Genomic DNA, 27,963 nt, shown 5'->3' with positions numbered 1-27,963 from the left:
AAAATAGCAGATCTACAAGCTCGCAGCGTGGCACTCGGTGCCGCGCTGTGAGCTTGTAGATCTGCTATTTTTCAAGAGCTAAAGTATAAGGCCCCTCCACCTTGGGCCCTAATAACTCAGCCCCTTTTTGAAAGTAGGCTTGCCAGTTGCCACGCTTACCTTGCTGACTGCAATAGTTGCACCAAGATGCAGTCATTTCTGTAACAGTAGTTTCTGTAAACTGTAAATGCAAGAGAATTTTACATCATTAATTAATGAGAAGGATGGAGTCAAGAGGAGACCACACTGATTATGGCACTGATTTGATACATACATGTCCATTGCTCTCTGATTTTGCACCTCCTGAAACAAAGAAAATGTAGACGTGATAATCAACATGCTTAAAGGAGTAGTTCAGCACTTTTCAACCTGTCTTCATATAATAGGTCCTCACTAATGTTCATGATAAAATATCACAATTTCTTTCGACTCAGTCCAAGTCTCCTAGGAGAGCTGTGGGAAGTTCAGAATCCATCGTCTTGTGACATCATCATTTTCCACAAAAAAAAAATTAATCAATATTTTTGAAAAAAATATTTAGATTTTTATTATCGCGAGAACAATGGCTTCCACTTTAAAATTGCAACTTTTCAGGAATAGAAAGCCTGCAGTTTCTATAAACTGGATTGGCAATTGATGATGTCACAAGAGATGGGTTTCTGACCTGCCCACAGCCCTCCTCTGGGGAAAAAAAAAAAAAAAAAAAAAAAGCTATTTTTTGAGTGAGGACCATATGAACATAGGTTGAAAAGTGGTGGAGTGCCCCTTTAACAAGTTGTGTTGTGACACAATATTGTGAGCTTGTAGATCAATCAGCCATTTTCGGTGTGACAAAGTATCAGGTGCACTGTCTGTGGCAAGACTTAATTGTCCTCATCTGTGGCAAATTCTAGATTGTTTTTACATAATGTGTAATATTGTTTTTGTTTTGATTCTTCAGAATATACATGACACTGATTTAGCTACTATGACACTATATGGCACATTAGGTGAGTCCACAGTGGTTTCTGTGTACAAATGGAAACAAATGGACCTGTAGGGTCCATTCGGTTACATTTGTACACCATGGTGTAAAAAAAAATAAGTACATTTACTTTAGTACTGTAAGTTAAGTACAATTGAGGTTGTACTTTAGACTACTTATATCCGATCTACAAGCTCACAATGCATTTAATTATATATATTATTTTTAAATATAATTGACAACTTAAATGGCACATTCTGCACAATGAGTAGCATACTTTCTACTTTTGGTACTTTAAGTACATTTTGTTACCAATAGTTTCCTTTTGTAGGCCTACTTTTACTCAAGTAAATTGTGAATACAGGACATTTACTTGTAACAGTATTTATATTGCAGTATTGATACTTTCACAAAAGGGAGTACTTTTTCCTCCACTTTTGGTCATTCAGGGCTAGCTCTAAAGTGTATTATTGTCCGCTCAGATTTGCATGTTTGTCCATAGCAATATATATATATTGTGAGAAAAATGTCTGATTGTATTGTGCTTCTTACCTCTCAGAAACCCCGGGCTGATCCTCGCTACTGGAGGGCTGATGGGCTTCCTCAGAGGCACGTTGGAAACAAATAATGAAGCGCTCATGATGTCCAACTCAAAATGTTTGTCAATACAAACTAAATTAAAAAAGGGCCATAGGCCTATACACCTTTTTATTGATGGTTTTTCAATTATTTTTCCATGGCTTCTACACAACTTTTAACTCAAAATCCATGACCAAAATAAACTCTCAGAGGAGGTAGGCCCATTCTCCCATGGATACCCTGGGTACGTGTTTGTGTGAGGAGGCACACTTGTCTGAGCGGGGTTGACAGCTGCAGCCAATTAACCTAAATTAAAGACTGTTTCAAATCTGGGTTCCCAGAAGCATTTCTCTTTTTTCGCCACCAGGGGGAGGTTAATTTTAACCTTGCATCTTGATAACAGACAACAAGCACTCAAATTACGGTAGGCCTACTACATAAGACTACATTACCTACCCCTTTCTACCGTAGCCTAAATACATTTTATATATATTTTTTTTAGCTTTTGTTTTACGACTGTTTTTTTTTTCTTCTATTGATATCCTCTGCATAGTAGACTATGTGTTCTGTTCTGTTCTGTCTGTCATTTGATGTTATGAGTTAAAACAAAATCTTGACACGATGGTCTGTTAAATACATAAATTACAAATAAATAAAATAAATGAAATTAGGCTACCATTGAATTCCAAATGTGAAAAAAAAATAAAAATAGTGGGATTACAGCATTCACAGCAGGCCTGGCGCTACTGGGGGGCCTGGGGGGGCATTGCACTAACCTCGCATCACCAGGCTTTCCGCTGGGGGAAAGCCTGGTCTTCGTTTACTAAACGGGCCGTTTGATCCGGTCGGGAGCGGAAGATCTCCTACGTTTTCCTGTAGTCCAAAACGGACTACACTTTGGCCGGAAACAACGACCGGAAACAGTTTCAACCCAGTTAGCGCATGCGCAAGTCGTTAGCCATGTAGTTAGCGCATGCGCAAGTACGGGTTAAAACTGTTTCCGGTCGTTGTTTCCGGCCAAAGTGTAGTCCGTTTTGGACTACAGAAAAACGTAGGAGATCTTCCGCTCCCGACCGGATCAAAAGCCGAAATTGGAAGCCAGCCCAGGCTAGCATTGCACCCTCAGTTGCAAGTTGTGCCCCCTCAGTTTATATTCTATGTAAAGTCAAGAAAATATCAAAAACAACACAAATATTGTCTGAATATTATTATTGTCATAGAGATTACAATAACAGTATACTATTGAAACAAAGTTTAATCCGCAATTTAAAATCACCTAAACCACAGCGCAGTAGCAGCGGCTGTTATTTCAGCTCCCAAAAACTGGCATCTGTTGTAGGTATTATAGATAATAATAAGAATGTTCATTATTTCTAGCCTATATAAAAAATACGTGCCTCCTCACAATTTTCAACAGCCCCCTTAGTCATTTCATCCTGCAGCCGGCCCTGATTCACAGGATGATCAGTTTCAGGTTTTAATATCTTGCAGTGCAGACTGATCCATATCACATTCATGCACTCTAGTCCTGCATTTTTAACATTACATTTAACATTCTATTAGGCTGTTATATTCATCTAAATATATTTCACTCCAAACGAAGATCAAAAATGGGGGAAGCTTTTGCATTTCTCTGTAAAACGAATCAAGATATTAACTAGACACACAGACAGACAGATAATTGCATGTCTTATAGAGTAAATATAGCGCTTGTATGACTATTTTAACTTTTTTTGGACATACAAGGTTTCCACCCGACGATAATATACTACATTTAGTTTTACAATGAGTCACATTACAAACATTTACTTTAACAGACATTTTACAAAGAACACAAAGAAAGATTAAGACAGGTGACCAAAGTGTATTTCTACATATGTTTATTGCAAATAAAAGTGTAAGATAGTATCTATGACTGTGACAGGCCAAAACAACATTCTATAAAATAAAATGGACACTTTCTACTTTCAGGTAGAAGTGGAGACTATGTCCTCACCCACGGTACGTATTATGGAGATACAGTAGATGTTCTAATTGCTGTACACAAACAACCATGACTGTACATAAAAGTGTGCACTAGGCAGTTTCCAGTGGCAGCAATGTTGCGCCACAACCCTTTTCCTATACAGGTAGTTCCACCAGGGACTCTGCTGCAGGCAGCTGAATAATAGAATACAGGGCAACATTACCACAAGTGCCTGGACCACAAAAAATGGTATTGCCTAAAATGAACACAACTCTTCATGGTGGTGCAAATACGCTTGGGTGTTCCATGTTCTAGTCAAGTCCTCGAAAAGCACCAGCCAATACACAGTGACTGTGACGGACTCATTCCAGACAAAGTACCAAATCCTGTATAGTCCAGTCTTGGCAGTCTTGGAGTCAATTCCCATGTCTGCTTATTTAGGTCTCTGTCTACAAGACATTACGCTTGACGCTCGCCCACACTGAGCGCTTGCCCCCCTGTGCTGTGCGTACATCGTCCCAGTTAAGGCGCGTGTTGGGGATCTCGTCCTCGGCCTCTGGGTCGGACCGCGGCCCGTTCCCCGGGCTCGCCACCACTATGGGCAGGGGCCCACGCTCCGAGCAGAACTCCACCACATGGAGCTCCTTCTTCTCCGCCAAAGTCTGGTGCGTTTCCTGGTGGAGGAGAAAAGGGCGAGGATATACAGAGGGGAAGTGAGAGGACGGACGGGCAATGAAGATGCAGAAAGAACAGGTTCGGACAAAATGGACATTAAATAATGACATTAGACCTAGCATCCTTGTTCTTGACATGTCATGGAACGGCAATTTCACTGAAGAGATTTGGTGTAGAGAGGAAAAAAGGACAATTTGAATGTTTGAACGTAAGACAAAGGGCATTCTTTGAGGTGTTGACAAGGCTGACAATGAACCGCTAAGGTTTTGGCCTTCTTCGTCGTCCTTCAAACTGTATGTACTGTGACTCACACTGTATGTCTCAAGTGCAGTGAAGCTTTAACTTTTCAAAAGACTTCAGAGTCATTGGAAAAAGGTTTCTAATCAACCTAAACTTGTTATTGTTCAATTTCAAACAGAACCGTAAACATACAGTACGGTAGAAACAGCCCTTATGATTGGGTGACGTGGCCTCACCTGATTAGCTAGTCCAGTGAAGAGGGCTCTGGTGATGTTGAGGTAATTGACGGAACCCTCCACTTTGCAGTACATGTCCTTTATCCCTATCAGCTTACACAGTGTGATGACTGCACGGTGGCAATGGAGACCGTAGCCTGAGGAGAGGAGAGAGTTCAGAAGAGGTTGCATTTGCCATGCAGAAACCAATTGCATGCACATACCACATACACACACACATAGCGTTCCATAAAAAAAACACAAACCTTGATTCTGTTTTTTCATGCGGAGAGTTGTCCTTTTGGAGGTGGATTCCAAGTCATGGAAAACTGTTGGACAGAAAACGGCAGCAATGCCAAAGGGTCAAATTTATGAATCGGCAAGTCAATCGGTTCGCTTTTAAAATGCATGCATGGAATATTGTCATCACATCTACATAAAGAAAGACCACAGATTTTATACATGAACTTAATATACAAAATGCACAACAATAGAAATGTTCCCTTCTACAAATGACTGACTCGATACTGTTGACCCACGTGTCATTATGCACTTCTCTCTTACATCTATCAATACAGTGTACCTGCATCAATAGGACAGGTAAACAACATTATGCTTAGATCTAAAAGATGGAGGGAATTTCGGTGGAAGAATTTAATAGTTTTTTATTACACCAAAAATCTAAAGTAAGCAACTGGGAAAGCAGCAATATTTTTGGAGATATTTGAATGCCGATCACTCATATATTTTGGTCGTGTGAGAAAGTACAGACATTCTGGGACAATGTTTGTTCTCCAGATTTTGGAGGAAATTATGGGTTATAAAATATTTGTGATCCCGGATTTTATACCTCGGATTGACACCAGAGGACATAATAGGGCAAGAGGTCATATACAGTACACGTTTAAAATCTTGACACTGGTGGCTAATAAAGCCATCACAAGAAGATGGCTGAAAACAGATCATCCAAGAGAGGAACATTGGTTGGTCATTATAGAAGAAATATGTCCTATAATCTGAGGACTAAAGCAGATTTATATGAAAAACTTTGGGAACATTTTTCACTTTAATTTTGAATGTACTGGATGTTGTTTTTGTTCTTTAAAAAAAGGCTTATTCTCAATAGTTTTGGGGGGTTTTCTTTTCCATGAGCGAATAGAGAGAGGATCTGTTGACATGCATTTGATCAACATGGTTGTTCTTTTTAACTAATTTAAAGTTTAAAGGAAGCCCCTTAGCCACAGGGATGTTCAAGTATCAGGGTGGACTGGTGGAGAGAGGGAGGGATGTGGGAGTAACATGGAATGGATGGAGAGAAAGAAGAGGGAGGGTGAGAGAGCTGGGAAATGATAAATGTGCAAAACTGGGTAGTGATGCAAAAATAAACTTTTCTGTACAACTAAATGTTGGACAAACAAACACACATACACACAAATTATTTATGTACTGTACGTCACAAGAAAATAACAGAACATTTGCTATGCCTGTAGGAGGTCCAGGTTGGCTTTGGAAGCGTGTTGTTTGTGAGAGTCAACCAGATGCCCCTTACAGTGACTGAAACTTGTTTCCTGGTCCCCCAGCCCGAAACGAATGACTCTTCCTTGTCTTCAGCTTAAAATAACCTCATATTGGCCATAAGTAATGAATGATAGTAATAATATCTCAAATTTATATGGTGCTTTTCTTAGTAACCAAAGATGCTTTACATGGGGGGCAAGAGAGAACTAAGAATAAAACAACGTTATTATTTTAAAAACAATAAAAACAGTGGAATGATTTAGCTAGGGAAAGCAATATGGAAGGTTTAGTTAAACTGCATGTATATCCAGATATATCTCTGCTGAGATATACACTGTCACTCATTCTATTTCTCATGCTCAGATTGCACACACAAACACACAGTAACTTACTAGTATGGTCATTGTATCGCTCTATGTAGTAAAGGTAGTGGATGGCTCTGTTCTTGGCCTGCACAATAAAATCACATGACAAGTCAGATTACATAGAGTAAGACATCTAACAACTAAGGAATCCAAGGGTAAAACACCAGGTAGGGATTAGAGAAGCTATTTATTTAATGGTGTTTTTTGTATCCTACCTTCCTAAGAGCAGTCGTTCTGTCTGCGGCCTTTCCCAGCGCAAAGCCTGTCCCAGTCAAAACATGAGCAGAAGGTAGTTGAGTGCTAAACCATTATAATGAGGCTGCCTGTCCAATATCACACTATACACATATTTGTCCACCAGAGGGTACTGCAAACAATACTCAGATATACACGCCTCTTGGTTGCCATTCTTTGAGCACAATTATTGTCTCCACCAGCCGAAGGCATGGGGGAGAGTATGTTTTCCCCTTCGTCCGTCCGTGTGTCCGTCCGTGCGTGCGTGCGTGCGTGCGTCCGTCCGTGTGTCCTCGCAGTTTGTGTGCACCTAATCTCAGTCGCCGTTGGCCCGGTCGCTGCCAAAGTGAGCACACACATTCCCTGGATGCCAATCTAGAACCTCTGCCCTAAATTTTTCAAATGGGCCTTTTCTAGCGCCACCTAGTGGCCGATGTTCGCAAAACACATTTCTGTGCACTACTCTTACAGATTTTGTCGAAAAATCCTACAAATCGGTAGGCAGTATCTCGACAGTCATGTGATCGACACGGATCTGTCCGATTTTGCATATATCATCCTGATTGGCTAAGATTGGCTTCCAAAGTTTGTAGGATTGAGCAGTTTTGAACAAAATGCCTCAAATCCCAAACGCAAATTGCAATTATCATGAAATCGCGCACACACGTTCCCACTAGGCCGAGGAAGAAATGCCACTTCAAATTTTTTAAATCAGCCTCATGGTGGCGCTATAACAGGCCTTTTTGTGGTTTTACCTATAACTCCACCGATCAGTTTCAAACTTTGTAAGCGCACTCCCTAGAGGCCAAGGAAAAACCCTTTCCCTGCATTTTTCACATCAGCCTTTTATAGCGCCACCAGAAGGCCGACTTATGTAAGACACAATTTTTCCTATTATTCCTTGAGATTTTATCCAAAAATCATGCAAATCGGTACACAGTATCTCTATAGTCATGTGATCAAGTCCGAACCGTCTGATATTTCATATTCCATCCTAATTGGCTAATATTGGCTTCCAAAGTTTGCAGGATTGCTCAGTTTTTGAACAAAATGCTTCAAATCATCAACGCAGCTTGCGATTACCGTGAAATTTGCCACACATGTTCCCACTATGTCAAGGAACAAATGCTACCCTTTTCACGTTGGCCTGTTATAGCGCCACCAGCAGGTAGACTTTAGCAAAACACATTTTTGGAACACAATGCCTCAAATCATGCATGCAGTGTCCGATTGCCATGAAAGGTCTAAGGTGAAGAACATATGCCAGCCTTTTTACATTGGCCTATTATATAGTAGTACCACCGCCTGGCCTGGTGGAGACCTGTGCTCGGAAGAGCACTGCTTCTAGTTGTCCAATTGTTTTTTATCACATAGCATGTAATGAGTGTAGCACATATACGATACACCTTTTGCTATGTGCCATTAGTGGCAGTCCACATCCTCTGGTATGGGCGAGCAAATTAGCATTGTGGCGGTGAATTGTGAAAAGTTTAATACCAACACTGACAAAAAAACAACAAAAATAAAAAATAAAACATAATGGAGCATTATTTGGAAATTCAATTCAAAGTACTGTTTACATACTTCAAAAGACCTGAGTTGGAGTAGGTTGTGTATGCGTTTCAGAAGAAAGGCTCACCTGCGGCTCCGGCTCCATTTCCAACAGCAACTAGGCAGCTAACTGAGCGCTTCCTGCCCTCCTTGGCTGTCATGTTGAACACACTCTTCACCTGTAAAAAAAGAAACAATAATTAATGTATTTTTATAATGCTTCCCTAAAACTTTAATGTTTGTTCTTAGTACCAGGTTTCTCCTGAAAACCGGAAAATAAAACTAAAAACATGTTTAAAGAACCTGCATAAAAAACATTTTAACTTTGGTTTAAAACAGGTCAAACTAGACTAGAGGGTTGACTAGAGATTCATTATATGAAGTTTCAAGTTTGTGTAGTGATTTTATATTGGTAAATGGTAAAATGGTAAATGGTGCATTTATATAGCGCCTTTATCCAAGGCGCTTTACAGAGATTGTGCATCCAGGCATTCACCCATTCACACACACATTCATACACCAATGGCGGAGGAAACCATGCAAGACACCAACCTGCTCACCGGGAGCAACTGGGGATTCAGAGTCTTGCACAAAGGACTCTTCGACACTAACTATGGAGGAGCCCGGGATCGAACTGGGAACCCTCTGTGTTCTAATGACGGTTTCTCTACCCCTGAGTCACTGCCGCCCCAGTATGATGATGATAGAGTACAGATAGTGTTCATTACGGAGTGATATTACTGACATACACACTGTATGCACAAAACCTCACAAAACCGCACACAACCTACAATAGGTTCACAATTGCTTTGATGCTCAACTTCAGAGCCTGGAATTTTACATTCTGGTCTGACGGTACTAGAAAGGAGGGAAGGAGAGGAGGACTCAGGGAGAGAGAGAGACAGAGCAGAGATACAGATTGAGTGATGGGGAGTGGAGACAATGACAGATGTGTGTGTCTTTGAGGTTTTTTTATGTGTGCCAACACTTGATCATTTTATGCAGGGAGAGATCAGGTTGGTCCAAGCGACACAAAAATACCTACCAAGAAGACACACACATAGATGCAGAGATTCCCATCTTTGAAAGATGCGCGTGCGTGCGCACACACACACACACACACACACACACACACACACACACACACACACACACACACACACACACACACACACACACACACACACACACACACACACACACACACACACACACACACACACACACACACACACACACACACACACACACACACACACACAGGTCCTTGTCTGACCAGTCAGCCTGATCTATGATTAATTGCCTACCATACTGCCTTATAAACACCAGGGGGCAATGTTGATACACCAAAGACTGAACGGGAGGAGGAGAGGAAAGAAGAGGGAATGAGAGGGAAGTGAAAGCGGATGGAAGAGCAGAAAAGCAGGAGCAGAAACTTAAAGGGGAAGAGAGAAGGAGATAGACGGCAGATAGACAGAGAACTCCAGGACTGGTGGTGGTCACATTCTAGTTCCACTATTTCTTTGAAAGTTTTCTGAACCAGTCAGCAACTTGCCTGTCTGCAAGCAACATGTCACGCACGCACGCACGCACGCACGCACACAAGATTTCGCACCAATTCATACTTTCTAATTTCTAGATGTATTTTTCAGTTGCACTGCACCATTATGCACTGTCATCTTATCTCGGTTTCTCTAATCCTCACTGTATCTCTCTCACTCTCTCACACACACACCTTAGGCGTTGTTATACACTCATGCGTGTAACAGCACAGATGGAGATGCCTCTGACAAACTCTCAGGGCTATCTACACATTATTCTCGCAAACACAGACTCACACATGAAAGGCACACGCACACTGAGAGGAACTCAAATGCTCACAAAGGAGAAAAACTCAGATGCTAAGTTGCGCGCGCACACACACACACACACACACACACACACACACACACACACACACACACACACACACGCCCCAAATGCAAAGTACACTTCCAAATTGCCTACTTCAAATAGCTCTAAATTCCAGCTAATGGATAAACACCACAACAACAACTCAATTATGCAATACTTAGAAGCACTTAGAGGAGAATGGGAGGGATTAACGGGTTCATGACAAGTTAACTTGTAGTGTAGTCAGTTCAGTTTTCAATTACTAGGGCACTCGGGGGTACAGTAAAGCACCTGCCAACCATGTTCAGGGGAAGGAAGCTGGGCGGGGAGGGTGTCAGGGTGATATTTGTCTCCTATGGGCTGAGGCGATGCCTGATGGCAGGGGAACAGAGGAGTAGGATGGAGGTGCTATGTCCTCTTGGTGGGGGCTCCTCCTCGGTAGGTAGACAAAAACCCGACATCGAACAAGAGAAACACAGATGTGCAAGGGGCAGAGAGAAGCGGAGTATGATAGAGAGAGAGAGATAAAGAACAAAGGATAATATTTTATAGCACAATAAAAACGGTTGCTTAAAGGAGTAGTTCACCCCCAAAATGACTTTTTTTCTATTGATTACTCATGCCATGGAGACTAGAGTTCAATAATATTTTTTGGTTTTTGTCGCATTCCTAAGACAAAAATTTGATAACAATAAATTTACCCCCATTCGTTCCGGATGGTGACCCGTTTCGAAACGGGTCACCATCCGGAATCAATGGGGGTAAATTTACTATTTACTAATTTTTGTCTTAGGAATGTGACAAAAAACAAAAAATCTTATTGAACTCTACTCTCCATGGCATGAGTAATCAATAGAAAAAAAGTCATTTTGGGGGTGAACTACTCCTTTAACGGTGCTGTATGCATGGTCCCTACTTCTAAATATTAACCATCTGTGTACATACAGTATGTGCTCTCAATGCGCCTGCTTAGCGTTTCCGAAGCTATTATTGTTCCCCTTCCTGGCCTGCTCATTCATAAACCTGATTGTCTGGGGGAAGTATTTATTTCGCAGCCTACTGCCCGTGGCCTTGCGGCTACGAAGCCACTTGCCAAGTGGTAGCATCTAAAACAGTCCGTGTTTAGGATGACTTCATCCACACACGCACACGCACACACACAGCTAAGTGGCTTAATATTTTGCTTATCACTGTTGCTACATTGATTCCATAAGCATCATCATAGAACACTTTTGTGACTGTAAGCTGTGGCTGTCCATCTTTAAGACATCTTTGTGAGAATTAACCTATAGCCACAAGCACATCTTGCAGATGATAAGGAAATCTCTTTAGGGTTGCTAAAAGTGTGCACACGTCACAGACAGTCGTTTAATGTGAAATGGTCACAGAGTCAGACTCGTGTGGTCCAGTCTTAAAATAGCTATCTTGCACTGATATCAGATTGGTTTGATTTTAATCTTGGATCTGGTGTGTGCCACACAACAACAACTCAGAACACACACACACACATCTGAATGGGTTTGTGGGAGCAGCGAGGCAACAGATACCACTCGAGATCTGAGAGCTGGAGAGGCTTCTGTTCAATCCACTCCTCAATCAATAATAATAAACACAGACACCATAACACAGAAAAAGGCATCTTCCAAACTGCAGCTAATTAAAGATGATCCTGTCAATAGACCGAACCGCAACATAATGTGCATGTAACTAGGCCAGATTGCTGTGGATTTTGAACATATTAATTACAAAAGCTTTTGTGGGTGCAGCCGCTTCAACAAATGAGAACTGATGGTGGGGAAAACATCTCTGTGAGTCCCCGTCTTTGCTAAAATCGTTGCATGTTCTCTACTAGGATTAGGGAAACCACAACCCTTCCTTTACGGAGGAGAGTGTTTAGTAAATTTGGCTGGAGGGGCTTTAGGCATGAGATGAACCGATAGAAGAGAAAAATGACAGAAAGTGAGAGAGAAAACTAAACTGGTGCTCCCACCTCCATGCTCTCATTACATCATTGGTCAAATCTCATCCCATCTGTTCTGATGCCATCTCCCAGGCAACCAACTGATGTGAAAACTCAACAATGTGACCACTCATTGCGTAGTGGACTGGTGACAACCCGCACCTCAGCTGGCCTGAAATCAAACCTTTCCAGAACTCTATTTCCTGTACCTCCCTCATGCAGACTGCCTCTCAATCAACACACATATCACCAGCACATGTACAACAGTACATGAGCACGGAATAATGTGAAGCATCGTGGCATGTTATCTTGAAAATGATCAGCTCTTTTCGGAAAGCGACATAATCATGTGGGGAATGCTACATTAATACAACAGCCATCACAGATCTAGAGATCTATTATAATTACCCCTTTAGATTTTCTTTTGTTCTGTTGTTTGCCTTATTATATTGTTTGTTGTTATAATATATAACACTGCATTGTCTGAAGGATGCCAACAACAACAAGTTTTACTCTTATGTACCTGTACAAAAGACGTAACAATAAAGTACAACCTTGAACCCTTGAACCTTGAAGAGAGATAGAGAGAGAGACAAGGGAGAAGATATGATAGATGATGATGAAGTGGAATAGAGAAGTGAGAATGTCAGCAGGAGAACAAGACATTTACAAAAGCCCAGGTGAGATGAAGAGAGAGAGAGAGAGAGAGAGAGAGAGAGAGAGAGAGAGAGAGAGAGAGAGAGAGAGAGAGAGAGAGAGAGACGTAGAGAGGGGAGAGGAATAGCTGGAGGGAAGACAGAGGAGGGTGTGGAAGAAAACATTTCCTAAAGATTTGACTCCTGCACTCCAACCCCCCTGGAGACACTGTGAGGAGAACCTGAGGGAACTCAGGTGTCAAGTGAGCATTAAAAAGCTGTCAGTGCTAGCAGGATCTAGGTAGTGATAAAACTATTCTCCAGGAAGGTGGTGGCTCTGCCTGCCTTAGATAAATGAGAAGGGATCTCAGATACAACCAACAGAAATATGCATCCGCCGACCTGTTGCAGTTTACAGGGGGCAAGTACAGGTCATGTTCTTCCTGCCCAAAGGTCATGCCCACTTGCCCGAAAAGAACATTTCCATTATAAAATGATAGGTAAAAATGTTGATCTTGTAGATCAGCTATTTTCTCGATTTTCTTCTTCTTCACAACACTGTTTTACAACAACATAAAATGGGGCTTCACTGCTTAATGAGGCCAATCAATTTTGTCTAATCGAAAAGTCTCTTGGAATTTTTTGTTGAGTGGTTAATAAAAAAGAAGATATTTAAAATACTCCTCAGCCCCACCAAAAAAACTCTCAATTATGCAATGAATTAAAAAAGTTTATATAGAATACCGGTAATCGCTACGCAGATAGACGATAGTTTCAGTCCTAACGTAGTGAAGACTTTGAAGGAATTTCCTAAGGTTTTGAAACCTTGGATATGTGCATAGGATAGGCTTCTACAAGCTTTAAGCTTCAGCCTATTCCTTTTGATCATCTTAACAGTGTAACCAATGCTTTTTGTTCAAATATGATTGTCTTGTTGTATGTTTTATTTATGCTGTGATGATCAAATAAACTTAAACTTAATATCTAAGGAGATTTGTCTCCCTCTGTGTGTGTTGTTTAGTCGCTTTCTCACTGTGTTTCCTTTTTTTTGTTTTTACTACTGAGTGAATGATATGACACAATGTTTTTGTTTGTGATATACTTGTTACCGATCAATCGGCAATGGATCGGATCGGGCCGATCAAAGCGTGATCGGCGATAATCGGTGGTTTAGATCAAAAGGTAAATTCACCGATCCGATCCGATCGGTGCATCCGATCAACCAGCCGTTCAGTATGCCCACTTGAGGCCATTTTGGGGTATTGATTTCCACAGTGCTGAAGGAATAATTAGTTACTGCTATGATAATAAATACATAGTAATGCTGGTAAATAACTATAAGGCAAATATATAAATGAATTCATGAGTGAATTAATTAATTAAAGTTAAAACATTAACATTTAGAAAATATAAATAATATATAAATAATAACTTGATCGGTGATTGATCGGTATCGGGTGATCAAACTTTTGTGATCGGTGCTCGGTGATCGGTTCCAAAAAACCTGATCGGACCATCCCTATACAGTAGTGATATTTATGCCTTTGTTGAGCTTTGTTGTTCTTGTTCTGCTGTATGTTGCCGGCGGTCATAAAGAATGTACTAAAATGACATCGATCTTAAATCTTCAAGATCTCAATTGCAACATCAAGCAAAGTAACGGCCAAGTAATTGCCATCTTGCTTCAACTCTAAGGACCTACAGTACATGTCACACATCCTACTTGCAAGATATTGCAAATACTGTATACCCCTGGAAAGTGTGACAATTATACCCAACTTTTAAATACAGAATGATGCCTTCTTTGGGTCTTTGGGTAAAAATTCATTCACTAGACTATGACCATGGCTCATACATTAGCATACCAGAGACAACAGCTGGCAGGCCATGTAATGCTTTTCGACTGTAGATAGATTATTATGCCTGTGCGCCACGTGCTGTGCACGTGTGTGTGTGTGTCCTGGGCATGACGTTAAACTGCCCCGTTGTAACTACCATCGTCAATGTAGTAGGAGGTGCAGTGGATGCATTTGCAACTTCAGAGGGTGATGTGCTAAACAAATCACTGGCTGGCATGCATGTTCCTGGATTTAACTCAACTCTTAACTCATTTAGTGCCCCTGAAATTAACGGATTATAAAGTCCACGATGCCACCTTCAGGCTGGCATTAGGGATGCGGTATCGGTACTCGCGGTATCGCTACTCGCGCCGATACAACCCTATTTTGCTGTACTCGTACTCGCCCGATACTTCTGACGGCAGCGGCCGATACCGAACAGGGGCGTCACAAGGGGGAGAAAAGTGGGACTGGGTTACTGGGGCTCAAGGTGAAAGCCAGGGCCTTAATTATTTTATACTTTTGCTATTGAAAAATGGCAGATATGCAAGCTCACAGTGCCGCACTGCAAGCTTGCATATCTGCTATTTTTTAAATACCCCATGAAGAACATTGCGGAGCCTGACTGTCATACTGGTAATTGTGGTCACAATGACCCACAGCGGGTGCACGCTGAACGGAGTGAACGCTGGCATTCAGCGGCAGCAGGCTGTCTGTCTGTCTTTCTGCTGCTTCAACATGAGTAGGCCTACATTGAGTGATTTAGCAGCATCATTCATCATTCATTAATCTTAAAACTTGCTACGATGCAAAGTTTGTCTGAGTGCTTTGCCTTTGATGGAGAAATCAAATCCAAAAAAGGCGACTGGATGTGAATCACTCACTCATTACCTCGGCAGCTCGGCTCGAGCCTGTTGCATCAGTGTGATCCGCTCTGAAGAATAATCCATTTTGAGGTGAGATTTTGAGAACATGGAGAAAGTAGTCTCAGTCATAAGTTGGCTGCGAATGCCATAAATAATGGTTTAAAGTAGGCCTAACAGTGATGAGAGATGAGCGAGATGAGAGAGGTCGCTTGACGCTGCTGTGCGCTGTGCTGGGGAGTTAATTGGTACTTGCCCTAGCTTTACGTCTTTCACTGGTGATGTAATCAATTATTTTGGAGCAGATTCAAATAGTATAAACATTATTAAAAGGCTTTCATATACTCTTGATATCTTTTTCAAATAAGGTTTAGCCTAATAGATTGAAATGTGCTAGATTTAGGCTATTTTCTGCTTGTTAATGTCAATAAATAAATTCATCAATTAATTTTCGGTTATCCGAATAGGTTTCAAAATTGTCGTGTACATGTCAGTGAAATTAGTCGCTAGGAACATCCCTAATGTTAAGATTTGTGAGGATGACAACACATTGTTTTGTATTATTAATTGTACTCGTATCGGTACTCGGTATCGGCGAGTACTCACAATGAAGTACTTGTACTCGTACTCGGTCAGCAAAAAAGTGGTATCGGGACATCCCTAGCTGGCATCACCGCCGTTATCTTATTTTGAAGGCCAGAAGTCCACAGCGCAATCACTTCCGGTCTGACGTCATCGGATCGTGCGCCGGAACCGATCCGTGTCCACGTGGAGTTGTGTAATGGCCGACCGGGAGCTTTTATAACTGTGTAACATAAGCGAGCATCTGCCTCCATCCTAGCTTCTAAAGTGTAGTTTTGAGATAATGGACATTAAAGATGAGATCCCCCGTCCACCTCAATGTTATGGATGGGACTATTTTGTGCTCGTGGAGCCGTGATGATGCGAAATCAGCGACGGATTTCGTCTCCGGACCGCCGGCCATTCTTCTCGGTAATGTACTCGCCGTTACAGTAATATATTACTTTTCCCGAGATATCCCGTGAATGGCACTACAGATACTCGAGTACATTTCGCGAGACATCTCGGGAATGGCACTAGATGAGTTAACAGTGTAAAAATGCATCTTCTGTAATGGTCTTCCAGTTAAATGAACACAATTTGGCCTCTGCTATATTTCCGAAAATGTGGGCCTATGATAAGTGCATTTGTGTGACTGTATAGTCGTGTGCCTGTGTGTGTGTGTGTGTGTGTGTGTGTGTGTGTGTGTGTGTGTGTGTGTGTGTGTCACTGCGTTGATTTACATGCAGTCAGCAGACAGCCTGGACAGATTGTCTCTACTCCAGCTCTCAGTAAAGGAGCAGCTAATGATTAGTGCTGAGAAGCAACACAATAACCATGCATTAAACCACCAAGACAATGAGCCTGTCTGTGGTTTATGTGCGCTGGATGGATGCATGCATGTGTATGTGTGTGTGTGTGTGTGTGTGTGTGTGTGTGTGTACATTTCTGTGTGTGAGAGGGAGCGCAAAGGATGCAAATTAATTTAATTGATTTTTGTGTGTGTGTGTGTGTGTGTGTGTGTGTGTGTGTGTGTGTGTGTGTGTGTGTGTACTGTAAGTGAGCACAAATGAGAGACACAGAGAGCGAGGGAGAGAATTCAGAAACAGAGAAAATTAAATGATAATTCATTCAGCTGCCCTGTGTGTGTGCACACACATCACACTGTGACTGTGTGTGTGTGTGTGTGTGTGTGTGTGTGTGTGTGTGTGTGTGTGTGTGTGTGTGTGTGTGTGTGTGTGTGTGTGTGTGTGTGTGTGTGTGTGTGTGTGTGTGTGTGTGTGCGCGCGTGCGTGGGCTCAACCAGGCCAAATCAAAGTATTTTAACATGATCCATATGCAATGGAGAACTTCCAAAACGGTCTTTATGGAGGAAAAGGATGGCTTGTTGTGAATCACATTGTTCAGAGAAAGTTCAAAGGTTCGACTCCCATAAAAAGCCTTGAGTCCTAGGATAACAGAGAATCCCTGTGTGATTACCTACTTTAGCATGTCTCTCTGGATAAGAGATACTGTACACTAGCTGGATGAAGCTTCTTTGATCTCAGATGGGCATACGTACACCCTGCTCCATCCGTTTTGCCATAGGAGCCTGATAGCACAGACATATCCCATACATGAATTATTCTTTGGCTCCTGAACGTGAACGTTTTGATGGGAGTCTTGGATAACCCTACTCAGCCGCTGTGGTTGTCTTCAATCAGGTCCCATCATTGAAGTGACGGGGCAATAAAGACGTTAACTCGATGCGTGCCAAGGCCACTTGAGGGCACCAAATTGCCAGAGTCACTCCCATAGACCACCGTTGTAACATACGGGGACCCACGTAGCAGTGACGTTCGTGTGTGTCATGAAAAAGACCCGGATGAAAAAAGCTACAAGATAGCCATAGGCTATCACTCATGTTAGAAGCCCGATTTTCGGCAATTTAGCCGTAAATAAACCTTGTCCGCTTCCATAAGAACACAGTTCAGAGAAAATGAGCTTCAAAGATGTGACAATGCATTGGATTTGGCTGCGCGATTCGGCGGCGCGACGCTCTCGCGGGCCGATGTAAACAGATCGCGGCCGGCGGCCTGGATGAAAATTTAGCCCCAGGCTTCGGTGAGGCTTCCGATTATTTAATTCATTTTATATAAAAAGCCGAACTAGTTCGAAATCGGCACCCCGTGAAACGTCGCACCGCCGACAGCATAGATTCAGTAAAAATTGGGGGGCTGTAAACTTGGCATCAGGCCATTTTCAATGGAATAAATCGTCGGAGCACGTAGGACTGCTCCTTGGAAAGCGTAGGACGAGCCAGGACCACCAACGTCTTTACAAGCAGCTCAGGGTAAGTAAAATAGCAAAACAAATATTGTCTCTTGCCGAAAAAAAGCCGAACTTGTTCGGGATCGGCACTGGAAGGGATAAAAGAACATCTTGAGCTATTTTTGGAGCCTAGACCATCGGCCAACTTTACAATACCCGTTTACTTTAAAGCAAACTTCCAAGGTCACCCACCGTCTCCTGGGAGTGGCTGGGACGAGAAGTAATGTTGGAAACCGCTTCCACATGGCGCTTCATCACGCCTAATGAAATCACAGAATCCTTTCCAAGTCGCCTCACTTCCTGGATCGGAGCCATGGGTGACACGCCCCCCATTATCCTCTCCCCCCCCCCAATCCTCTCATTTGACCCTGGTTATTCTGCTTCATCTACGCCTCTCACTGCATGCTGATCAATACATAATAATGATACTACCTTCGTCACCATATGCACTCTCTTCATCCCCACGTCCCCCCAAAAATTGCTCTGTCCTCTTTTAGCCCTGGTCCTTCTCTTCTTATGTCTCACTCTGCCTCTCTGACAGATAGATATGTCGGTGCACTTATCACTGACTAGACTGTATGACAACACAGCAACAAAATATGTATGGCAATATTTATTGACTTATGTCCTATTCGCATTGGACTAGCTTTACCAGACGACGTGGGGTAATGATAAGCAATGTCTGTGTTTTACTTTACGGACATTAATCCATTGTCCTCAAAACAGAAAGGACCATTCATTTGTACACTCTCTCAGTTTTAGCATTTACATTAACAGTATTTATTTAATTTTAAACTATGTTTCACTCTGATTGAAATAAATAATTCCGAGTCTGATCGAGAGCCAACATGCCGGTGAACGAGCCAATTAAACAAATTATCAACGAGGCGGTGGAGACTCCCAAAAGCTAGAACAACAGGCAACACATCACATCTTTCTCCCAAAACATAGGAGGAAGACGAGTTGCATAGGCTATTATTTATAATAGCAAATCTGAGCTATAGCAAACACCCATTCAGGGTTCTCACACATTTTTACCAATTAATTTCCAAAACTTTTCCAGAATATTTAACCCAATTCCCAGGACTATATAACAATAATTCAGATCAATAACAGGTCGCTTACTCCTATGCGCAATGCCCAAAGACAGGTAGTGTATGCCAGTGGTTCTCAACCTTTTCAGGCCGTGCGTGGCCCCCGAAATAATCATATTTTAACTGGGGACCCCCACCCTGACGAGCACTACGAGTTGAGGAATTTTGTATAACACGGTTCTATTGTGAAAATAGCAGATCTACATGCTCACAACGCCTCGCGTTGCGAGGCGTTGTGAGCCTGTAGATCGGCTATTTTCACAATTCTAATATTTGACAATTTGGCCCATGTTTAATTTGTCATTTCAGAGGTATTTACAAAATCAATAACCAAAGACAATGCATAGCTATTTTTTACAGGACCTTCCAGGACCCTTGATAAATTCCAAAACTTTTCCAATACTGGAAAAATATTTTTCTAATTTCAAAATATTTCCAGGAATTTCATGACCGTGGGAACCCTGCCCATTGGTTGTGAAAAAAGGAGAGGAGCGGAGCGGAGCGGTGAATGTTTTATGCGTTAGACTAGGCATGCGGTGTATCACGGGGAATCACTATTGATATGACAGCTGATATTTCTTCATGAGCTGCAATTTATCCATGGCTTTATACTAGTAGACTCTCGTCTTCTCTATGAGTAGCCTATCTATGAGCCAGCGCTGTGGTCTATCTGTGTCTACTGTAGGACTATCCAGTAGAATGTATTTTGCAGATCCATGGAGAAGAGCTGTCTACAAGGTTGTCACATCGTGCGCAAAAAGAACAGATTCACAAGCTATCTACACTTGCGATGGTACAGGATGTTAACTTGTTGATCTTTTCTTTTTAAGCATGTGCCACCACATAAAGTCATAACGTAGCTACCAGAGAGAGATAAGAGATAGAGATAGCGATAGAGAGAGAGAGAGAGAGAAACTCCGCAACCACCATTTTCTGTTTTAGCGCCTCGCAAAAATGCCGCTCTGAGAACTTCTCAGGTGTGAGAAGTTCTGTCTGGAGCATATTAAAGAGGATTATTATAATCGGCGATCACTTGCGAGCGTGTGCACGCGACCGCTCCAGCTAAAAAATCCACAGGGCTTCGAAAACACCACTGCCTACAGTTCATGTTCATAGCCTTTTTACAAAATAATTTGCAATTTGGCATTGATTATATAGGCTACTTTTTACTTTCAGTGCGTTTGTGTGCGTTTGTGTGTGTGTGTGTGTGTGTGTGTGTGTGTGTGTGTGTGTGTGTGTGTGTGTGTGTGTGTGTGTGTGTGTGCGCATGCGTGGACCCCTTGTCCGCCACGCTGTATTCCCTGATGCTGAAAAAACAAAACCCTTGCTTAGAAAAAGAAAAAAAGGTGAATTCAGGAGGTCTGTGAAGTGATTATTATGGTAGGTAAAACAGCCTGCATGATTACACCACAGCCTCTGTGATTATTACAGACATGGTCAATTCGCACAGGATAAAAAAAACAGACATCCTTGGTGATTTTTACATTTCACCTGGGGACCCTAGATAACACTTATCCCGTCCAAATCAGGCTTTAACCTTAAGAAAAAGAAAACGGCTATGTGGTTTGACAATTACCCAACAATTTCTTGCAGAAAGGTTAATTTAATAAATATTTAATAAAATGTCACCAACTAAGACTAAGACTTATGTTCACTAACAAAGACATTAAGTAAATCCTTAATGAAATCCTACAGTACATTGGTTTTGTACCTGGCTTCGACATTCATTTCTGCTGCTCTGTCCGACTCTGTCTCTGTTCCCTCTCCCCTGTCTGATTCTCTTCCTCTCTGCCTGCTGTGGGATTGGTTTGCCAATGTCTAGCAAGTGACTTTGTCCTTGGGAGACAAGCCTTTTATGCCAGTAAGCCGTTTTCATTTCATTAGGGCTGAATTTATAGTGGCGTGCACACGCACACACGCACACGCGCACACACACACACAGAGGATCTATTTATATGAGGAGATGGCACCATAAAAGCACCCGTTGGTTTCCAATGGAGCCAAATGCCTGTGACACTGCTATTATTTATGTAGCAGGCAAGAGAACTAGGGAAGACTATCAATGTGACACACAAAAGGAATGAAGACGCCACACACACAGGCAGGCCCCAAGATAGACTTAAAAACAAAAGCACCACGCGTGCACACACACACACACACACACACACACACACACACACACACACACACACACACACACACACACACACACACACACACACACACACACACACACACACACACACACACACACACACACACACACACACACACACACACACACACACACACAGACAGTACAAAGCAAATATCTAATTACAGTGTACTGTACAGTGAGAATCAATAACTGCTACATTACTGTAGATTATTAATGGAAAACCCCTGAACAAATACTCACACAAAGGACTTTTAATTGGTTGGTCAATAGTGGCTGTTTTACTGTTCACCATGGGGTTGACTGATGGCTCCGTCAGTCAGTTAGTACATGGGCCATATGTATCGCGTGAGCACTTGGACCGGGGTTCAAAATCCGACCACCACCTTGTAACGTATGTTTATTTTTTTTATTTAACCTTTATTTAACCAGATAAAAACACATTGAGACATAATCTCTTTTACGAGTGTGACCTGGCCAAGAGGCAGAGATAAAAAAATTACACGATCCTTGCTTATATACAAGACATCACAACAAAAATAGAACATCCATGATACACAAACAGATACCTAAGAACTCCAAAAATACATACACTAAATAAAAAACTAGTCAATTCACAGGTAGCAATACACGCACAGTGTGCACAATGTACCCAAAAGGAAGAGATCAACAGAGCAATTAATTACAGGTCTGAACAAGTGCAAGTGTTTGTAGATCTGTCTAGAGTGATTCTCTTAAAACTTCTCAAAGGAATTAACACAGCCAATTTGAGTCTGGACTGAAGGTCATTCCATGACCAGGGGCCAAAAAAAGAGAGGCTTGTCTCTCTTCTCTCTGCCCGTAGTTTCCTGTCCATCAACACTATCCTATGTGAAACTAGAAAGGGGCACACTGCGCAGCACTCATTACCAGGCTGGGATACACCTAGGTATGGCTGTGTTAAGTCTTGGGCTGCAGTCAGCAGGACTTGAGGAAAATAGTATTTATATGACATACTGTACGGTGCAATGTTTCACATTTGTACTGCACCCTATTGTGTAGTTTGGTCTAGTTTAGTTTATGTAGTGGTTAAAATACAAGATTAGGGTTAGTTATTTTTGCTTATTTCTTTGCTTTGCGGCGTAGTTATTTTGCATATTGTTAATTGTTTCCTTTGGTTTTGTAAAAGGTTCATCAATACTAAAACAAAATAAGTAATAAAAAAATACTTCTTTCACCTGCCATTTGCCTTATTTATGTTGCATATCCTTATCCCCTAGACTAGGGGCATGTAACATATGGGCAGATGTGAAAGTGTTTTTGAGCTCTGTAGACCACCATGTTTTTCACCGGTGCTTGCGTAGCACGCATGCACATGCACACACAGATCCAGTGCACGAGGGCGATTAACCCCATTAAGTTGACAGGGTCCATTACAGCTAATTGAATTACTGCAGAATACAAAGAGGAAGGCTAAATGCACTAGGGGCGGCATAGCTCAGGGGTAGAGAAACTGGTATTAGAGCACGAAGGGTATAAATCCCGTAGGGTTCCCAGTTCGAATCCGGGCTCCCCCTGAGTTAATGTCGAAGGGTCCTTGGGCAAGACTCTGAACCCCTAATTGCCTCCGGTGAGTAGGTTGGTGCCTTGCATGGCTTCCTCCGCCACCGGTGTATGAATGTGTGTGTGAATGGGTGAATGTAATGCACAATCTATGTTAAGCGCTTTGGATTAAAAGCGCTATATAAATGCACCATTTACCATTTACCATTTAGGTCCACCCACAATGTAGCTTATCTCTCGCTCTCACTCACACATGTGCACGCACACACACATACACAGTCGCTGACTGTGCACGGTATGTCTGTCTGTATATACCAAATAATATTTATTACACAGGTTTTCTCTCAAGATCTCTCATTCTCTTTGAGACCAAAAGTGCATGAGCCATTTTTACACTCTGTTAAATTAACAAACTTTTACTGACGATATCTGCTATAATTGCTATTCATCGCATGACTAAATACGTGGTGCTTAAAACGTTAATAGCATAATTTGCTGTATCACTTCATGTATCTACCCTATCTAGTATCACTAGAAATGTCACTGCAGTAACAGTCATATTGATATCACTTCCTCCTCGCAGGCTTCCTTCCCTGTCTCTCCACTGACCAAATTAGAAGCTTAATTACATCTGGCGGATCCTGACTCTGTTTACATGGACCCTAACAATCTAATCAAAGAGCTTAATACAGTGTTTCTGGAAGTGGTCGTGGTGGGGAACTACCGCTGTAGAAAAACTGGCCGATGCAACTCTCTAGGCGCTCGGGTGGTTCCTGCCCACCACTATAGGGATTTGGATCCTCCGTGGTGCCTCCGGCTTTGTCCAACATTTTAATGAGCACGACTGGCCGTGTTCATGGGAGGGAAGCCAGGTGGGGAGGGCGTTCTCTGTAACTGAACTAGCGACTACTAGGGTTGGGACCCGAAACCGGTTCTTTTTAGGACCCGGTTCCATGATAGCGGGTCCAGAACCGGGTCAATCATTTTTGCCGGTCCGATTCTCTTAACGGGTCTCATCACCGCATCGCGGTAAAAGAAAAACACTAGCGATTAGCGAATCGCAAAGGCCGCGATTTTCTGCAAAGTAGACTTCCCAAGCAATATGGAGACGTTTTAATTTTTGAAATCCCTTCATAATTGACTGTGCAATGATCAAATCAAACCGTGGTGTCTGTCCTTAAATCCTTGTGCATTGATTAAAAGCTGCCATTTGTCCTAAGCTGAAAGTGAAAGTAACTTCTGTGCAACGGTGGCTCCCCCTCCTCGTCCCCCGCACACATGTGAAGTGAAACCTTTGGTGTGTGTCTTAGGGTGCTTTTTTTTGCCTTGATGAAACTTAAGCAAGGCAGCGACATACAGTACTTTCTTCCTTGACAATAATGAGAGGCAGACAATACCATTACATTTTGCTGAATATAAAAACGTTTTATATTGCTAATAAGCAAAGTAAAAGGGAATCTTTTGGAAACTTTATGGGTCTGTAACTCAGTGACTAAATGGAACCAAATGGACCTGTTCCATTTTTACTCTAATATTTTAACATTTAATATAAATTGGGGTCCCAGTGATATAAATATAATTAAATGGGTATCTGTAGCCTAGTGTATTTAGAAATCCTAGTTCTAAGTTCAAACTAAGCCATATTGTAAAATAAATATAAGAAATAGGCAAACATTTTGAAAATAGCCGATCTACAAGCTCACAGCGCTCAAACACATTTTATTGAGGACTCATAAAACTTTTCTGGGACCCGGGACCCATTACATTGAAAACCTATTAACATCACTGCTAACTACTGTTTGAACGCCCATTAGGCTTATGTAAACAACTACTGTTAAATGGTCTCAATCGTTCATGTTTTATTTAGGAAAAAAAATCATAAAAAAAAAACATGTTGGACTCATGCATACAGCCAGACTACCTAACCGAACAGTGTTCAAGCCAAGTGAAATGGGTGCAGTAATTTAATAAAGCTGATTTTCCATGGTTTAAGTTGTGTGTATTATGTAATTGTATAATGGATGATAGAAAATATGAAAAAATATATATATTGGAACCGTTAAGAGAACCGTTAGGAACCGGAATCGTTAAGAGGGAATCGCTAAGGACTCGGAATCGTTAAAATCCTAACGAGTCCCAACCCTAGTGACTACCATGGGTTGGTCAGGGCGCCTGGTCAGTGTCACTCCACATCATGCGTTACATCCTTCCGGTGTGTATTGTATTCTCCTCAGTGTCAGGTGAAAAGAGAAACGGCTATAAGATATTTCATAACTCCAAAGATCAGAGGAAAAGTCACAGCAGAGAAACAACCATGCTGGAGATTATGTGGATACATGGATGCTGACCACAAGCATATATTTTGGAATTGCCCAAAAATGTACAAGTACTGGGATGATGTGTGATCAGTAATAAAGGAGATATTGAAAGACGAAATACTGAAGACAAGTGTGGTACTGTATTTAGGAAACTTGACGCAGGAAAACACACATGGATTGGAGACAACATGCATCTGGTCAAGGTGCTGCTGGTAGCCAGCAAAAAAGCAATAACAATACTGTGGTATAAAAATGACCCTCCAACTTGCGAGCTGTGGCTGTGCATTGTGGAGGAAATACAGTATATGTGATGGAGAGATTTACACACAGATATGATGCACTGGTGTGTGGTATCCACACGCACGCACACACACACACACACACACACACACACACGTTCTCTCACAGGGACTGCAGAATGCACACACACACACACACACACACACACACACACACACACACACACACACACACACACACACACACACACACACACACACACACACACACACACACACACACACACACACACACACACACACACACACACACACACACACACACACACACACACACACAGGGACTGCAGAATGCACACACACACTAAACTAGAACACCCCACTGGCTTCTCTGTGTCTGTTTTGATATAGAATCCTTCAAGTTGACTTCTGAGAAACTGGATTAAGTAAGGTGACCTAAAGCTATGCCATAACCCCATTTCTTTTCCCGTTAAAGAACATACTCACTTTTAAATGGTCTAATGAACGTCTGAGGTCATCTAATTGAAATACATCCCTCGAGTGAAGATTTTAAAGAGGTTTCTTCTCAAATTAATATTTAGTACTGTAAAACTCCTCAAAATGTTAGATTTTGTCACAACTCACTCTTTCATCTAGTGTGGTTTTATTTTGTTTTGTAATATAAAGGATTTTAGGAACACTAAAATGGCTTTTAATAAGGATTTGGGGTGCATGAATTCAAAGGCAACTGGTGTAATTGAGTGTTCCAATATGAGTTATCCATTATTTGGAGAAAGAAAAAGCGATACCTATGCTTATATGCTGTATCACACTACAGTACTGAAACTAATTACCTCCAGCAATAGAGTTGGATGGTTACATTTTCACCCCATTTTGTCTGTTTGTCAGTTAGTAAGATACCTTAAAAAGTTATAATTGGATTTGTATGAAACTTTGTAGAATAAAACTTTGTAAAAAAAGGATTAACCTTTCACACAGAATGTCAAAAGATGGGGTAATTTCTAAAAGGATACAGATACTGTACATGCAGGGTAAGGAGAAACTGAGAACTAATTTCCAATCATTGAACAAACACAGTGCTGCACTATCTGACATGTGGTACTGTATATGCATGGCATAGCAATTGGATTGCGTTGGCATGCATACTGTAGCATTCTACTGCGTGCAATCTTTCTTGCTAACCTGCCTGCAGCAACGTGTGGCACATAATCGGTACTGTACATTCTGTTTGTTTGTTCTACTTTATTTATGAGTTTCCCTTAATATGTCAATAAGCAACACAAGGATTTCTTCAAATACAGTAATACAAAAACATATAATTCAGTCTCAGTTCTTTAGCAAGATAACCTAAGAATATATTCAATGCGTCTCAATCTGCTACTGCTTTTTTTGGGTTAACCCTTTTTTTTTAATAACCTTTATTACTTGCTACCCATACTGGTACATGATATAGGAATTGGAGATTATTCTAAATGTTAATGTCAATAATATGGACAAGAGCAAGCGCTAAACACATTAAATGTAATGTTTGTGATTGCTTCATCCTCAGATGAAGCAATCACTCAATCTGCCTACTGGCCTACTGTACTGTATGTGTGGCGCAAATATTGTACTTTTCACACCACTATAATTATGTGACAGCTTTTACTACAGTAGTTAGTTATAATTGCAGATTTAGATTATTAATGCAAAACATACATTAAAGGTCTTTGCACACTGCTGCGTTTTTCGGGCAGAATATCGGAGTGATTTTCGGAGTGCGTGAATAAAAAAATCAACCTCACGTTATGTCAATCACGTTTGCACACTGCCGCCGGTTTCGTATTTATTTTCGGACCAGGGTTGATTTTTTCCGATTTTCGCAGCTGTTGCACTGAGTCCCTTGCTCTCTCTCCCTTTCCTCTCTCTCTCCCTGGCCTACGGCTTTCGGATTTCCAAAACGCAACGAAAACACGCAGTGCAGTGTGCAACCACCTTAACCCCTTAAGCATTATTTTATACTTTGACTATATTTGCTATATTCGAAAAAGTTTTACATTGTACTTTTACTGAAGTGACATTTTTATTATTTAAATGTAATTTTATATTGTGGTACTGTTACTTTTACTTCGTAGTACTAACACAGACATCCTTAAGAGCGCTGCTGAAAGCTAAAAGTATTATTCGAAGGGTGTCTGTGACTTTGAAA

General features: G+C 41.6%; 1 protein-coding gene across 1 annotated transcript in view; it reads right to left on the bottom strand.

The window, feature by feature from the left end:
- Positions 1-3,511: 3,511 nt before the first annotated feature.
- Positions 3,512-27,963, bottom strand: part of mrps5 (mitochondrial ribosomal protein S5) — a gene marked incomplete at its 5' end in the record, with an annotated part of 40,387 nt that continues 15,935 nt past the window's right edge. The window contains 6 exons of the mRNA XM_080739953.1: positions 3,512-4,222; positions 4,700-4,836; positions 4,945-5,007; positions 6,589-6,646; positions 6,777-6,823; positions 8,435-8,525. Coding sequence (XP_080596079.1) covers positions 3,998-4,222; positions 4,700-4,836; positions 4,945-5,007; positions 6,589-6,646; positions 6,777-6,823; positions 8,435-8,525 — 621 coding nt within the window. The 3' untranslated portion in view covers positions 3,512-3,997. The remainder of the gene's footprint in view (positions 4,223-4,699; positions 4,837-4,944; positions 5,008-6,588; positions 6,647-6,776; positions 6,824-8,434; positions 8,526-27,963) is intronic.

The sequence above is a fragment of the Nannobrachium achirus genome, assembly GCF_963921795.1.
Source record: "Nannobrachium achirus genome assembly, chromosome: 13".
Lineage (NCBI taxonomy): Eukaryota > Metazoa > Chordata > Actinopteri > Myctophiformes > Myctophidae > Nannobrachium > Nannobrachium achirus.
Note: the sequence above shows the minus strand (reverse complement) of the source record. Positions and strands in the feature narration are given on the sequence as shown.